The following is a 14,454-nucleotide window of genomic DNA, read 5'->3' on the forward strand; positions in this document are numbered from 1 at the left end:
AAAACAAACCCTGCAAGCCAGTCGGCACGTTCCACCATGAAACATGACCAGAATTTACTGAGCTGTCCAAATCAATTAAGAATCAATATAAAACACAAAAATCTATTGCTTGATTATTGGGAAAATACCAGAGAGAAGGATTTTAATAAAAACCCTAACAAATTATGACCTCCCCTGCAACCTGCCTGTTGTATATTATTAACCATGAGAATGAGAAACAAAATTTGCGAAGAATTATAAGGCAACTTACAACGTCTAGGAAATAGAACTTAAAACAAATGCATATTCATACAGTTTGGCCAAGAAGGAAGTCATCCCAAGTAGTGTTTTAAGTGTATTCTGATTATTTTTTTAAAAAGTCACATAATACTTTTATTCAATAATTAAACAGGAAGACAAATATACACATACTGACTCAATCTAAACCAATGCTTTATAAAGCAGTCAAGAGTGGGTATTTGTGCCACAGGGGCATGATTTGTAGTCCAGTACAAACCAACCACTGACTTTGTGTAAAGGAATACGTTTTTTTTTCCCCACAAACGAGTTTTGTTTTTCAGATGGAAAGTTAAAGACCCAGGTGTGGCAATACATTCCTTTCAGAGGCCTGCTTCGGTGAAAACAGCACATTTTAATTTAATAAGAGAAAGAGAGAGGCAAGAAATGGACTCATATGGAATTGGTCACATGAAAAAAAACAGTCTTCTGTTGAAGTTGTTCCCAGGAATCTCAATTTCACACAGGAGAAACCAGAAGCTAAAAGTTACATTGACAGTGGACACAAGGCATTGCAGAACTGGAGGTCAGGGACAGCTACCTTTTGGACCAAGGATCGCATTGACCAATAGCAACCGCCCATCGACGAGTCCAAGCTAAGCCATCTTAGATGGCAGGGACAAAAAGAGTACGGTGAGGAGGAGGGAGTCCGATCTTAGTCTGCATACACAGACCTATGCTTTACAGCTCCAGTAAAAACATAGAGAAATACAACCAACTCCCAAGCACACAATTCCAGCAGCTCTTAAAAAGTCTTTTTGGCGCTGTGATTTCAAACCAGCCGCTGTATTGTATAAATCAGGAGGTGCAGAGACAGTTATGATCAAGGGGGACCTCCACTTTGAGGATTTGTTAATTGATGAAAGCAGGATTTACATGTGATATGGTTATCAAGTATTGATTTCTTTCTCCATGGTACCAGGTTCATCGAAAGTGTATTGAATATATTGCACACAACTGTCAATACAACACGGCTTCATGTACAGTACTCAGGAGATAGGCTTTATCCCCATACTGTGTAGCTAGATTTCCATCTGCATCTGTACATTTTCTTATGGTCGATGAAACCTACAGAAAAATAAGAAAGCATTAAAACAAGAATGACCAATTATTTTATTCAAACACAGTCCCTGTTTCTTTCTCCTTCCCGCCGTGGTTCAATCGGTAATACTCACTTCCAAGCCAGAAGGTTAAGAGATGCCTTATTTAAGACATGAGCACATCTACACACTTAAGTACAGTACTGAGGGAGCCCCCACACAGTTGGGGGTGCTGTGTTATCGAAGAGACATTCAACTGTAAGACCATGTCTGCTTTTTCAAAGTGGTCCCATGGAGATATTTCGAAAAGGAGCAAGGAAGTCTCCCTCGAGTCTTGCCAACATTTCTCCCCTGTTAAAACAGATCATCTGGTCTTTTTCCTCATTACTGCTTTTGGAACCTCACTGTGGTCAGCAAGGGAGCTCGCCTATCTCAAGCAAGAACTACTCTTCAAAAGTAATTGGTGGGCACTGTCCGTGTGGAGTTTGCACATTCTCCCCATGTCTGCGTGGGTTTCGCCCCCACAACCCAAAAATGTGCAGAGTAGGTGGATTGGCCACACCAAATTGCCCCTTAATTGGAAAAAATAATTGGGTAATCTAAATTTATTTTAAAAAAGTAACAGCGGCACAGTGGTTAGCACTGCTGCCTCATGGTGCTGAGGACCCAGGTTTGATCACGGCCCTGAGTCACTGTCCGTGTGGAGTTTCCCCGTGTTTGTGTGGGTCTCATCCCACAACCCAAAGATTGCAGGTTAGATGGAATGCCACACTAAATTGCCCCTTAATTGGAAAAAAAAGAGGTACTCTAAATTAAAAATAATTATTTGCTTCTAGGTTAATTAAAAAAAAGTAATTGGCTAAGTACAGGGCCTCACGGTAGCATGGTGGTTAGCATCAATGCTTCACAGCTCCAGGGTCCCAGGTTCGATTCCCGGCTGAGTCACTGTCTGTGTGGAGTCTGCACGTCCTCCCCGTGTGTGCGTGGGTTTCCTCCGGGTGCTCCGGTTTCCTCCCACAGTCCAAAGATGTGCGGGTTAGGTGGATTGGCCATGCTAAATTGCCCGTAGTGTAAGGTTAATGGGGGGGATTGTTGGGTTACGGGTATATGGGTTACGTGGGTTTAAGTAGGGTGATCATTGCTCGGCACAACATCGAGGGCCGAAGGGCCTGTTCTGTGCTGTACTGTTCTATGTTCTATGGCTGTGAATCTCTACTAGAAGCCATGAGAATGTGAAATGCACTAAAAAGGGAGCACGGTGGCACTGCGGCCTATGGCGCTGAGGACCTGGATTCGAATCCCGGCCCTGGGTCAGTGTCCGTGTGGAGTTTGCACATTCTCCCCATGTCAGCGTGGGTTTCACCCGATGTGCAGGTTAGGTGGAGTGGCCACGCTAAATTGGCCATTAATTTGAAAAAAAATAATTGGATACTCGAAATTTAAAAGAAAAAGAAAACAAAATGCACTAAATAAACACAAGCTCTTTTGCCTCCCTCTAAGGCTGAATAGGTAAATTGATCAGTCCGATTCTGATCCCCAGAAACGAGAAGAACGCAGGTTTGATCAAATGATCGGAGTGCCAGGTTGTCACTCAAAGGAACTATGATTGACTTTGTACAACTGGTGGAGAAGCAAAATATTCATGATTTAAGCTTATTGTAATCCAGTTAACTTTGTGTTAACAAGTTCTGTGTGGATGAGTGTGGGACGGTGGTGGAGTCAGATATAGTGATGCAATCGACAGGGGTCCACACACACAGATCACTGAAATGTCGCTGTCAGGTACACAAATAATTATAAAGGCTAATGGGAATGTTAATCTTTATAACTAGCAAGATGGAATAGAAAGCAGAGTATATTTGCTACAGCTATATAAAGCCCTGGTTAGACTAAATATAGAGTACATACGTATGGAGTTCTGGGCACAGTCCCTTAGAAAGCATACATTAGCCTTGGAAGGAACATAGCACAAATGCACCAGAATGTCACCAGGTCCCCAGAGAACAGATTGCACCATTTAGGCTGCTTTGTGAAAGGTTAAGGAATGATTAAGATATTGAAAAGTATTTAAGGTGTGGATAGAAAGGAACTTTGTGCACTGGTGAAGAAATCAAGGACAAAGAGACATGACTTTAAAATCAGAGCCAGATCATTCAGGAGAGAAGTTAGGAAACACTTTTTCACCCAGAGGTGAAGAACTGTAGAAGTGAGGAACTGTCCAGAAAAGAACAGTAGATACTCAATCAATTAGTACTTTTCAATCTGAGGGGGGTCAAATTTTTGCTAGGCCAGGGTATAAAAGGCCATGGAGTCGAGTCAGGAGGATGCATTTAACTAGCAGACCAAGGCTAGTGTCATTCCCCTTTTCACATGACAGCCTTCAAGGACGCTCACGTTCATGGAGACAAGGAAAAGACCGATAGCCAGCAATCCCAGAAGAGTTTGAATAATACCTTCAAATGACCTTACTGTAAAGAATGAAAAAATGATTTATTAAAGAACTACAGGTTCTAGATTGAGGCGTAACACTCCTAAATGGCTGACCTATGGAGCTAGAAACAAAGAGAAATTCCTTCAGTCAGAAAGTTGCGAATCTTTGGGATTCTTATTAGCAGGATACTCAGGCAATTAGCATATTCATAATTGAGAGATTTTTCTAAAGGGTATTAAGGGATTAAAAATAAATCATTCACGGGATGTGGGCACTGGCTAAACCAGCATTTGTTACCGATCCCTCATTGTGCTGGAAAAAGGTGGTGAGCCGCCTTCATAAACCACTGCGTAGTCCATCAGTGCTCAGGAGGGGGCTTGAGGATTTTGACCCAGCTGCAGTGAAGGAACGGTAATATTGTTCCAAATTAGGATGGTGCATGGATTGGAGAAGAACCTGCAGGTGGTGCTGTTCCCTGTTCCTGCCGTTCTGCGGGTTTGTAAGAAGCTGCTGAAGGAGCTTTGGCGAGTTGATGCAGTGCTGCTGCCACAGTGTATTAGTGGTGGAGGGAGTGAGTGAATGTTGAAGGTGGTGAATTTCTGACCTTGTGGTGAAGGGAAGGTCATTGATGAAGCAACTGAAGATGGTTGGGTCGAGGACACAGCCCAGAGGAACCTCTGCAGCAATGTCCTGGGACTGAAATGACTGACTTCCACCAACCACACCGTTCTTCCTGTGCTAGGTATGACTCCAACCAGTGAAGAATTTTTGTCCCCACTCCCTCCTTTCCCATTGATTCCAATTTTGTTAGGGCTCCCTGATGCTATTGAGGTCATTGCTGAGTAAGTATCATGATCACACTGTCAACGATTCCTGCTACCATATTGCTGATGATTGAAAGTAGACTGATGGGGTAGTAATTGGCCAGGTGATGACATACATGGACAATTTCCCACATTGCTGGGTAGACACCAGTGTTGCAGCTGTACTGGAACAGTTTGGCTAGGGACACTGCTTGTTCTGGAGCACAGGTCTTCAGTACTATTGCTGGAATGTTGTTCGGGTCCATAACCGTTGCAGTATCCAGTGCCTTCAGCTACTTCTTTATATCACACAAATTGAATCAAATTGGCTGGAGACTTCAGGGAGGTGGCAAAAGAGGTGGATCATCTACCCAGCACCTCTGGCTGGAAATAGCTATATCTGATTCAGCCTTGTCTTTTGTATTACATGTTGGGCTCTACCTTCATTGAGGATGAAGATATTTGATAAGCCTACTCCTCCAGTTATTTGGTTAACTTTCCACCACAATTCACAACTGGATGTGGCAGGACAGCAGAGCTTCTAAACCTGATCCATTTGTTGTGCGATCAACTTAGCTCTGTCAAAGGGCAGCACGTGGCAGTGGTTAGCACTGCAGCCTGTTTCAGTATCTGAGGTCCCAGGTTCGAATCCCGGCCCTGGGTCACTGTCCGTGTGGAGTTTGCACATTCTCCCCGTGTCTGCGTTGGTTTCACCCCCAGAACCCAAGATGTGTAGGTTAGGTGGAATGCCCCTTAATTGGAAAAGCAAAAATTGGGTACTCTAAATTTAAAAAAAAAATTTAGCTGTCAATCACACGCTGTTTCAACTGTATGGCATGCAGGTAGTCTTATGTTGTAGCTTCACCAGGTTGACATCTCATTTTTCGGTAAGCTCTCCTGCACTTTGAACCAGGGTTCATCTCTTGGCTTGATGGGAATGGTGTGGGATATGCCTGGCCATGAGGTTACAGATTGTGGTTGAGTACAGATCTGCTGTTGCTGATGGCTCTGCTCTAATGCACAATTTTGAGTTGCTAGATTTGTGAGAAATCTACACCATTTAGCAATGTAGTGCCACATAACACGATCCATGGTATCCTTTTTTTTTTTTTTTTATAAATGTTTTTATTCAGTTTTCGTATTTTATATTGAACAAATTACAAATTGTTAGGAGAGAGAAACAAAAAAAAAAAAACAAACAAAAACAAACACGCAAAAATTAACATACATATTTACAGGTAAGCATCGATCCATGGTATCCTGAATATGAAGACAGAACTTTGTCTCCAAAAAGACTGTGGATTGCTCACTCTTTTTAAAAAATTTCAAGTAGCAAATTCTTTTTTCCAATTAAGGGGCAATTTAGCATGGTCAATCCACCTACCCTGCACATCTTTGGGTTGTGGGGGTGAGACCCACACAGGCACTGGGAGAATGTGCAACTTCCACACGGTGACCCCAGGCCGGGATTAAACCCGGGTCCTCAGAGCCGTGAGGCTGCAGTGCTAACCACTGCACCACCGTGCTGCCCTGGAGTAGTTACTCTTACCGACACGGCCATGGACAGGTTGGTTGGTGAGAATGAGGTCAAGTAGGCTTTCCCTCTTGATTCCCACATCACTGGTCCCAGATCCAGTCTAGTAGCTATGTCCGTTAAGTCTCTGCCAGCTTGGTGAGTAATGGTATTACCAAGCTACTCTTGGTGATGGACATTAAAATCCCCCACCTAGAGTTTATTCTGTGCCCTTTCAAATTGTGTTCAACATGGAGGAGTGTTGGTTCATCAGTTGAGGCGAGGGCAGTAGATGGCAATCAGCCGGATATTTCCTTGCCAATGTTTGACCTGCTGCCTCAAAACTTTAGAGGATCCGAGCGGAGTCAGTGTTGAGGACACTCAGGGCACCTTCCTTCTGACATCTCTGTGCCCCACCTCTGCTGGATATCTCCTGCTGGCGGTAGAGGACATATGCAGGAATGATGCTCGTATCTGGGTTATCAAGTCAATGGGGGCAGATAAAGTTAAGATTTAAAAAATAAATTTAGAGTACTCAATTCTTTTTTTCCAATTTAGTGTGGAAAATCCACCTATCCTGCATATCTTCGGGTTGTGGGGTTAAGACACAGGGAGAACGCACAAACTCCACATGGACAGTGACCTGGGGCCAGGATCGAGCCCGGGTCCTCAGTGCTGTGAGGCAGCAGTGCTAACCACTGTGCCATCGTGCCTCCCCAGATAAAGTTAAGATTGCAGATCAGCCATGATCCAACAGAAAGATGGAATAGGCTCGAGGGGTTGAATGGTCTACTATTAAACCTATGGCTCCTCCCATGCAGAGGGGAATTACAGCAGGGCTCAATGGTTAATGCTGAGGAGTGTAAAAATAACTTCCTGGTTCAGTGGCACAGAGACAAAATGTAGCACTTATAGTGCCACCGTATCAGAGATTAAACATGAATGATTCTTGATCTATAAGGCATGTAGCAGTGCAATCACTATTCACCACCCCGTTGCCACCCACTCAGACATTAGGGTACAAGCTTTACAATGGATGCACAAAGCCAACCATTGGTACGATAAAGTAATAACATTTCACTTTTGGGAGTTCAATACTAGATTTTACCTTGTATACATTCTGCTTTCTTCATGCACCTCCATCTCTGTACTTTTGAATTCATTTAGTTCTTTTCGTATTGCTGCCTGTAAGGGTACAACAGAAAAGGGTTTAAAATAAATATTTATTTGCATTCTGAATCATTGCATCAAAAAGGTGGCACAGGAATTGTTCAACAATTCAGTCAAAAAATGTACCAGGTATCTATTGTATTGGCGTCTGTACACACTCTGCAGCGAATGTCGCCCCCTAATGTGAGGAGCAGATACTGCAAGAATAGATTACCTATCGTGTCTGATCCTTAACTCTGAGTGATCTGCATCGTTCACGAACAGTGAGAACTTCACTAGCTTATGAAACAATGTGGTAATTGACCCAAAAGAAAATGGGAAGGCAAGTGATGAGATTCTGTGTTTCCAAAGGATGACCATGTCAGAATAGAGGTCTTGAAAATTATGAAGGGATTGAAAGAGGGTTGACTTAGACAAGATATTTGTACTTGTGAGAAGACCAAAACTAGGGGCCATAAATATAAGATTGTTGCTCATAAATCAATAGGGGGGCAGCACGGTGGCGCAGTGAGTAGCACTGCTGCCTCACGGCGCCGAGGTCCCAGGTTTGATCCCGGCTCTGGGTCACTGTCCGTGTGGAGTTTGCACATTCTCCCCGTGTTTGCGTGGGTTTCGCCCTCACAACCCAAAAAGGTGCAAGCTAGGTGGATTGGCCACTCTAAATTGCCCCTTAATTGGAAAAATGATTGGGTACACTAAATTTAAAAAAATAAATAAATAAATAAATAAATCAATAGGGAATTTCAGGCACTTCTTACAGGATGCTCTTAACTCGTTATGTCTTGCCGCATGCCGCTACATCACAGCAATGGATCGGCAACCATTAGTCCAAAAACGCACAAAGAACTCGCTCCAGATGTGACTGAAGCTGAGAGACAAATGCTCTTTTTCTCCCCCAGTTTCAACTGCAAAGTGATCGCAACTATTAGCGAGCTTTTGAGTGTTGCGAGCAGAAATCACAAACAGAATGTTAAGGAAAGGCATGATGCCAACATGTCTGCAAAACGTGTTAATAATTCAGAATGAACAGATGGAGTGCGAGAAAAGCCTGAAGTGATAAGGAAGTGCTGACACCTGCAAAGCCAGCCTGACCTCTCGAGCATGTGAAATAGCTGGAGAGCAATAAAAAGATTATGTCACAGTGTGCACGTGAATAAGAAGGGAAAGTTGATTACTGGCCTACTAGCTAAGTACCAAACTGCATAAAACAAGGAATTGTAGGATCTCAAAATAGTGTTGTCAAACATGCAAGGGATTAGTTTATGAATCCCCAATGTCTTTGATATTTGTTTGCACAAAGGCGTTTATTTCTTTATTAGTGTAAATGTTGGGTTTCTATAAATTTGCTGAAGAATATTGATCCAATGTGTCCACCTCAAGTCTCTGAGCTGAAGTAAAAGGTTTGTCCCAACTACATCCATTATGCTTCTCACTAATCCAAGTGACAGTAGTTAATATCAATCCTAATTAAACATAGAATCTCTAAAGTGTAGGAGGCGGTCATTCGGCCCATCGAGTCTCCACCGATTCTCTAAAAGAGCACCCTATCTAGGCCCAATCTGCACGCTCTTTGGAGACTTGGGGGCAATTTAGCATGGCCAATCCACCTAAACTGCACATTGTGACTGTGGGAAGAAACCCATGCAGACACAGGGAGAATGTGCAAACTCCACTCGGACAGTCTCTAGAGATCAGAATCGAGCCCTGATCCCTGGAGCTGTGAGGCAGCAGTGCTAACCACTGTGCCACAGTTCCGGCCACCATTAATGTATTGTGAAGCAGTCGATCATACAGAGACAAGATCACAGCCAACTCATAGCCACAGAGAAAGATTTCCCCCACCTTATCTGCTGGTGTTAATTTAGTCCATGGTTTATCTGCACGTCGATCATAGTCATGAGCATCCGTTACTTCAACATACTCGTGGAAGCGCAGGATTTTTCGAGCTTGAAGCTCTGCCACTGTTGGTCTTTGACTGAGCTAAAGTAATCAGAAATTACGGTTATAAAAGCATTTATAATTGCCTTGAAGATCCAGTTATGTGAAAAATGTTTTTCTTTTATGCAACATTTGACATTAGAGTTTTACAGCACGGAAAGAGGCCCTTTGGCCCATCAATGTGAATTTCTCCTCATGGGTATTTGAATAAAACTGATACAAACGTTTGGAGGAGGGGTTCGCCGGTCTGGAAGAGTTAAGGGAGAGGGTAGAGCTGCCGAGGGGGAGTGAGTTCAGGTATCTGCAGGTTTGGGACTTTGCGCAAAAGGTCTGTAGGGGGTTCCCTAGGTTACCGGAATACACCCTGCTGGAGCAACTGTTGCTTCTGCATGTGGAAGGGGAGGGAAGAATTGGGGATATATAAAAGTGGCTGGGGGAGCAGGGAGGCAAGAGGGTGAAGACAATCAAGGAGAAATGGGAAGCGGATTTGGGAGGGGAGGTCAATTGGGGAGTATGGAATGAGGCACTGTGCAGGGTAAACGGGACCTCCTCTTGTGCAAGGATGAGCCTGATACAGTTTAAGGTGGTGCACAGGGTGTATATGACTCGGGCGTGAATGAGTGGGTTCTTTCAGAGTGCAGCAGATGAGTGTGAGAGGTGTGGGCGGGGGCCAGTGAATCACTCGCACATGTTTTGGAGTTGCAAAAAATTGGGAAGATTCTGGGCGGGAGCATTCGCTGTCTTAGCCAGGATAGTGGAGGAGGAGATGGACCCTTTGGTGGCGATATTTGGGGTTTCAGAGAAGACGGAGCTCATGGAGAGGAGGAAGGCCGATGTCGTGGCCTTCGCCTCTCTGATTGCACAGCGTCGAAGTTTGCTGGAGTGGCGGTTGGCATCGCCACCAGGGGTCACTGCTTGGTTGGGTGACCTGTACGACTTCCTGCGGTTCAGCAGGGGGCTTTCAGAAAAGGTGCGGGGGCGGGGGGGGGATGTTTGAGGAGCTGTTTTGGGGGGGGGGGGGGGGGGGGGGGGGAGAGAAGAGGAAAAATCTGTACAGGCTGTATGGTTGATTGTTGGGAAGTATGTTTCTCGGGGTGCTTATTTGCAATAACTGTTTTGATACATGTTTGTAATAAAATACATTAAAAAAAAACTGATGCAAACGTACGTAGAAATGCACAAGGAAGAACTGAGTTGAGCAGAGCCAGCCCTGCACAAAACTCAACAGAGCAGCACTGAGAGAGGTGCTATCAACGTTAACTTCTCAACTCCAGTTAGATGTGCAAGGACCAGACACTCAGCCTGGAGGGTAAGAACACTGATTTCTAAAACAAGGACTGTCGTACACAAATTATAAACCGTCTACTTTAGTACCTTTCTGGTAAGACGTCTCTTGATCTCTCGTTTTTCTGCCGCATGTTGTTCCTCATCTTTATCTGTAGGGGTAAAAGTTTTATTTAATCGGTACAATACATGAACTGATGAGATTAGTAGTCATCTTTCTTTTCCAGTACACTGACAAACAGCACTATACCAATCCAAGGAAATCTTCTGCCTATGTGCAGACTAATCTGCCCTTCTATTGAACTAGTGTAGGATTATCTCCAATACTAAAATAGAGGACTTCGAGAAAGAATATTAATGCAAACATACATACAAAAAACTGCAGAGAGGCTTCAGTCTGAATAAAACATTGAAGCTAAAAAATAGCCTCTCCCAATCAAAACTTATTTTTTTTTAAATAAATGTTTTTTATTCAGTTTTCATGTTTTATATTGTACAAATTGTTAGAGAGAGAGAAAAAAAAAGAACACGCAAAAATTAACATATATATTTACAGGTAAGCATCTTCGTAATAATAACTGTGGCCGCCCCCCTTTAGCCGGCATACATATTTTACATTCCCCAATATGGCCGAGGCACATGGTTATAGGCATTTATATACAGTTTGGTTTTGGGCCTTAGCTAGCAATCAAACCCCCATAACGAATCCGTAGCCCCCCCCCCCCCCCCCCCCCCCGGCAACCTTCCCCCGATTCCCATCCATTTTCCCCTGATTCTTGGCCACCCGACTATTCTTCCTCTTGTTCGTTGGCCACAAACAGGTCCCGGAACAATTGCATGAATGGCTCCCACGTTCTGTGGAAGCCGTCGTCCGACCCTCGGATGGCGAATTTGATTTTCTCCATTTGGAGAGATTCCGAGAGGTCAGACAGCCAGTCTGCAGCTCTGGGCGGTGCTGCTGACCGCCAGCCAAACAGGATTCTACGGCGGGCGATCAGGGAGGCAAAGGCAAGGGCGTCCGCCCTCCTCCCCAGGAATAGATCTGGCTGGTCTGAAACCCCGAAGACCGCCACTATCGGGCATGGCTCCACCCTCACCCCCACCACTTTGGACAAAGCCTCGAAGAAGGCTGTCCAGTACTCCACAAGTCTGGGGCAAGACCAGAACATGTGGGCGTGGTTGGCCGGGCCTCTTTGGCACCGTTCACATCTGTCCTCCACCTCCGGGAAGAACCTACTCATACGGTTTCTTGTTAAGTGGGCTCTATGTACCACTTTTAGTTGCGCCAGGCTGAGCCTTGCACACGTGGAGGTGGAGTTGACCCTATGCAGTGCTTCACTCCAGAGTCCCCACCCTATCTCAATCCCCAGGTCGTCCTCCCATTTCATTCTTGTTGCGTCCAGTACGGTGTCGTCCCTTTCTACCAGTCGGTCATACATGTCGCTACAGTTCCCTTTCTCTAGGATACTTGCGTCCAGTAGGTCTTCCAGTAGTGTCTGTCGTGGCGGTTGTGGGTACGTCCTTGTCTCCTTTCGTAGGAAGTTTTTGAGCTGCAGGTACCGTAGCTCGTTCCCCCAGCTAGCCGAAATTTCTCTGTCAGTTCGTCCAGTGTTGCGATCCTGTCGTCCATGTATAGGTCCCTGACTGTCAGTGTCCCCCCCGTCCTGCCTCCACCTTTTGAAGGTGGCGTCAGTCAGTGCTGGTGTGAACCTATGGTTGTTGCAGATGGGAGCCTTGTCCGACATTTTGGTCAGGCCAAATTGCTGCCGCAGTTGGTTCCAGGATTGGAGGGTGGCTGTCACCACTGGGCTGCTGGAGTGTTTTTTGGGTGGGGATGGGAGTGCTGCCGTGGCGAGGGCCCGGAGCGAGGCCAATCAAAACTTATAACTGAATTTTAGTTTTTATACCAAAGCAATGAAAATGTCATACTGATTAGAAAAATTACAGGCAGTATTCCTACAACGAGTAACTTGCTTTTATAAAGCATTACTTACATTCTAAAAGAAATCTCAAATGCGCTTCACAATAAGGGAAAGAGAGTGATATGGTGGACATCTTCCACGGGGAAAGAGGAGAAGGCAAGATTGGGGTAGTACAATTAAAGGGGAATTTTTGGATGAAATGAGAGATGACGAGGAAGAGGGAACCGGCTACAGTTTTCTGTCGGGCAAGAGAACATCTGAACTGAGCTAAAAAAAAAACCCCATAATACTTTTTTGTGGTTGGCTTTACACATCTAACCCGAAGAATTTTGGTATTGACAAAATAACGTTCAACAATTATGCAACAAATATCTCAGCCTGTAAGTTCATAAATTCAGTCTACTTGCTATTCCTCAATGCGCCTCCAACAGCAAAGTCCGTTTCAACACAAGCATGTCAAAAATGTAAAATAAACAGCAATGGGTAAAACCACATTGGTTAGGGCTGCACGGTAGCGCAGTGGTTAGCACTGCTGCATCACAGCGCCAAGGACCTGGGTTCAATCCCAGCAATGGGTCTCAGTCCATGTGGAGTTTTCACATTCTCCCAGTGACTGTGTAGGACTCACCCCCACAACCCAAAGATGTGCAGAGTAGGTGAATTGCCCATGCTAAATTGTCCCTTAATTGGGAAGAAAAAATTGGCTTCTTAAAAATTTTTTTTAAAAGCACATTGATTTCCTTCTCATTACAACATAAACTAAATTGCATCTCATGACAAAAGGTGCACTAACTTTTAAGGATATTCCTTTGCTCCAGCTCTTCCGCAGTTGGTCTTTGACTCAGACGCCTGATAAAAGAAAGCATAAATTTCAGGTGGCAGCTCTGTATCTGGAATTTATCTACCTATGTATATCGCCCTTGCCTGCCATGCATTACCTTTCTGGAAGCTGAGTAGGTAAAACAGCAATATGTGAGGGCGAAGGGCTGTGGATTAAACCCCACATACAATGACCTGGCTTAAATGACATGAAATTGTTGGAAACTGTATTCTCCAAGTACCTTGTGTACAATCGGTGTTCGGGGTATTGTTGAGTTGTCACCCAGCTGCCAACAATGAACCAGGGCACCATTGCATGCCTGGTTACACATAACCTATCCAAATGGGGTTACTGCCAAAAAATTTGGAAGCACAACCAAACCCACCATACACCAAATGACAGTCAACACAGGAGTGCAAGCATTGATTGGCACTCTCAAGAATCAGTCTCAAGGGTTACAACTCACATTACAAAAAGGATTTGCACTGATAGAGCATTTGCCATAGTCTCAGGAATTCATAAAATATTTTTCTACAGAATCGTATGCCTGCTCAAGAGAGCGTTCAGGGCCTTAGACTAATGTCTCATCGAAAAGATGCCACTTCTGTCAGGGTGCACACGTCTCAGTGCTGCACTGAAGTTTTAGCCTAGACATTTTGTGCTCAAGTCTCTGATATGGGACTTGCACCCACAACCATCTGACTTGGAGGCAAGAGTGCTAGCAACTGAACCGTGGCTGATACTCTATTAAAGCAGTGAAGCTCACTCACTATCATAAAGTCCTGTGTTACTGTACCAGTGGACATGCAACGTACATCAACAAATAACAATTTTAAGTTAAAGAGGCAAAGCAATGTTGCATGTAGGATTGAGAAATCTACTGCCCATTTTCAGGATGCCTTACCTGATCAGCGCTGTTCCAATCTGTTGTCGAATCTCTAGTCTTTCCTGATCAGACTGACGAGGTAGAATGTTCTTCTCTATAAGTTCCTGCTTTGTAGGTCTGTTGCTCAGTTTAAGGGCCAAAGTATCTTTCCGCTTTACTTTATTGGCCAACGAACCTACGTAGGAGTTTGGAAAAGATTTTACAGAACGTGAAATAAAATACTTTGATTTTTTCTTCCAAATGATGAAAGCACTTTGTTGCTACACAAGGCTGCTCAATTTTAACCTTTGTGGAAAAGGGTGAAATTAAATTATAATCACATTACAGAAAGTACAACAACACAAGGTAGAGTAGGATGTACTGGGATAATT

At 44.2% G+C, this 14,454-nt stretch overlaps 1 protein-coding gene across 10 annotated transcripts in view; it reads right to left on the reverse strand.

Annotated features, from left to right (window-relative positions):
* Positions 1 to 324: 324 nt before the first annotated feature.
* Positions 325 to 14,454, reverse strand: part of phactr4b (phosphatase and actin regulator 4b) — a 253,670-nt gene continuing 239,540 nt past the window's right edge. For all 10 annotated transcript variants that reach the window (XM_038798964.1, XM_038799012.1, XM_038798956.1 and 7 more), the window contains 6 exons: positions 14,102 to 14,258; positions 13,171 to 13,226; positions 10,546 to 10,607; positions 9,076 to 9,213; positions 7,172 to 7,248; positions 325 to 1,344 (listed from right to left, as the gene is read on the reverse strand). In XM_038798964.1, the coding sequence (XP_038654892.1) occupies positions 1,329 to 1,344; positions 7,172 to 7,248; positions 9,076 to 9,213; positions 10,546 to 10,607; positions 13,171 to 13,226; positions 14,102 to 14,258 (506 nt within the window). In that variant the 3' untranslated portion in view covers positions 325 to 1,328. The remainder of the gene's footprint in view (positions 1,345 to 7,171; positions 7,249 to 9,075; positions 9,214 to 10,545; positions 10,608 to 13,170; positions 13,227 to 14,101; positions 14,259 to 14,454) is intronic.

This window comes from Scyliorhinus canicula, chromosome 1 (assembly GCF_902713615.1).
Source record: "Scyliorhinus canicula chromosome 1, sScyCan1.1, whole genome shotgun sequence".
Taxonomy (NCBI): domain Eukaryota; kingdom Metazoa; phylum Chordata; class Chondrichthyes; order Carcharhiniformes; family Scyliorhinidae; genus Scyliorhinus; species Scyliorhinus canicula.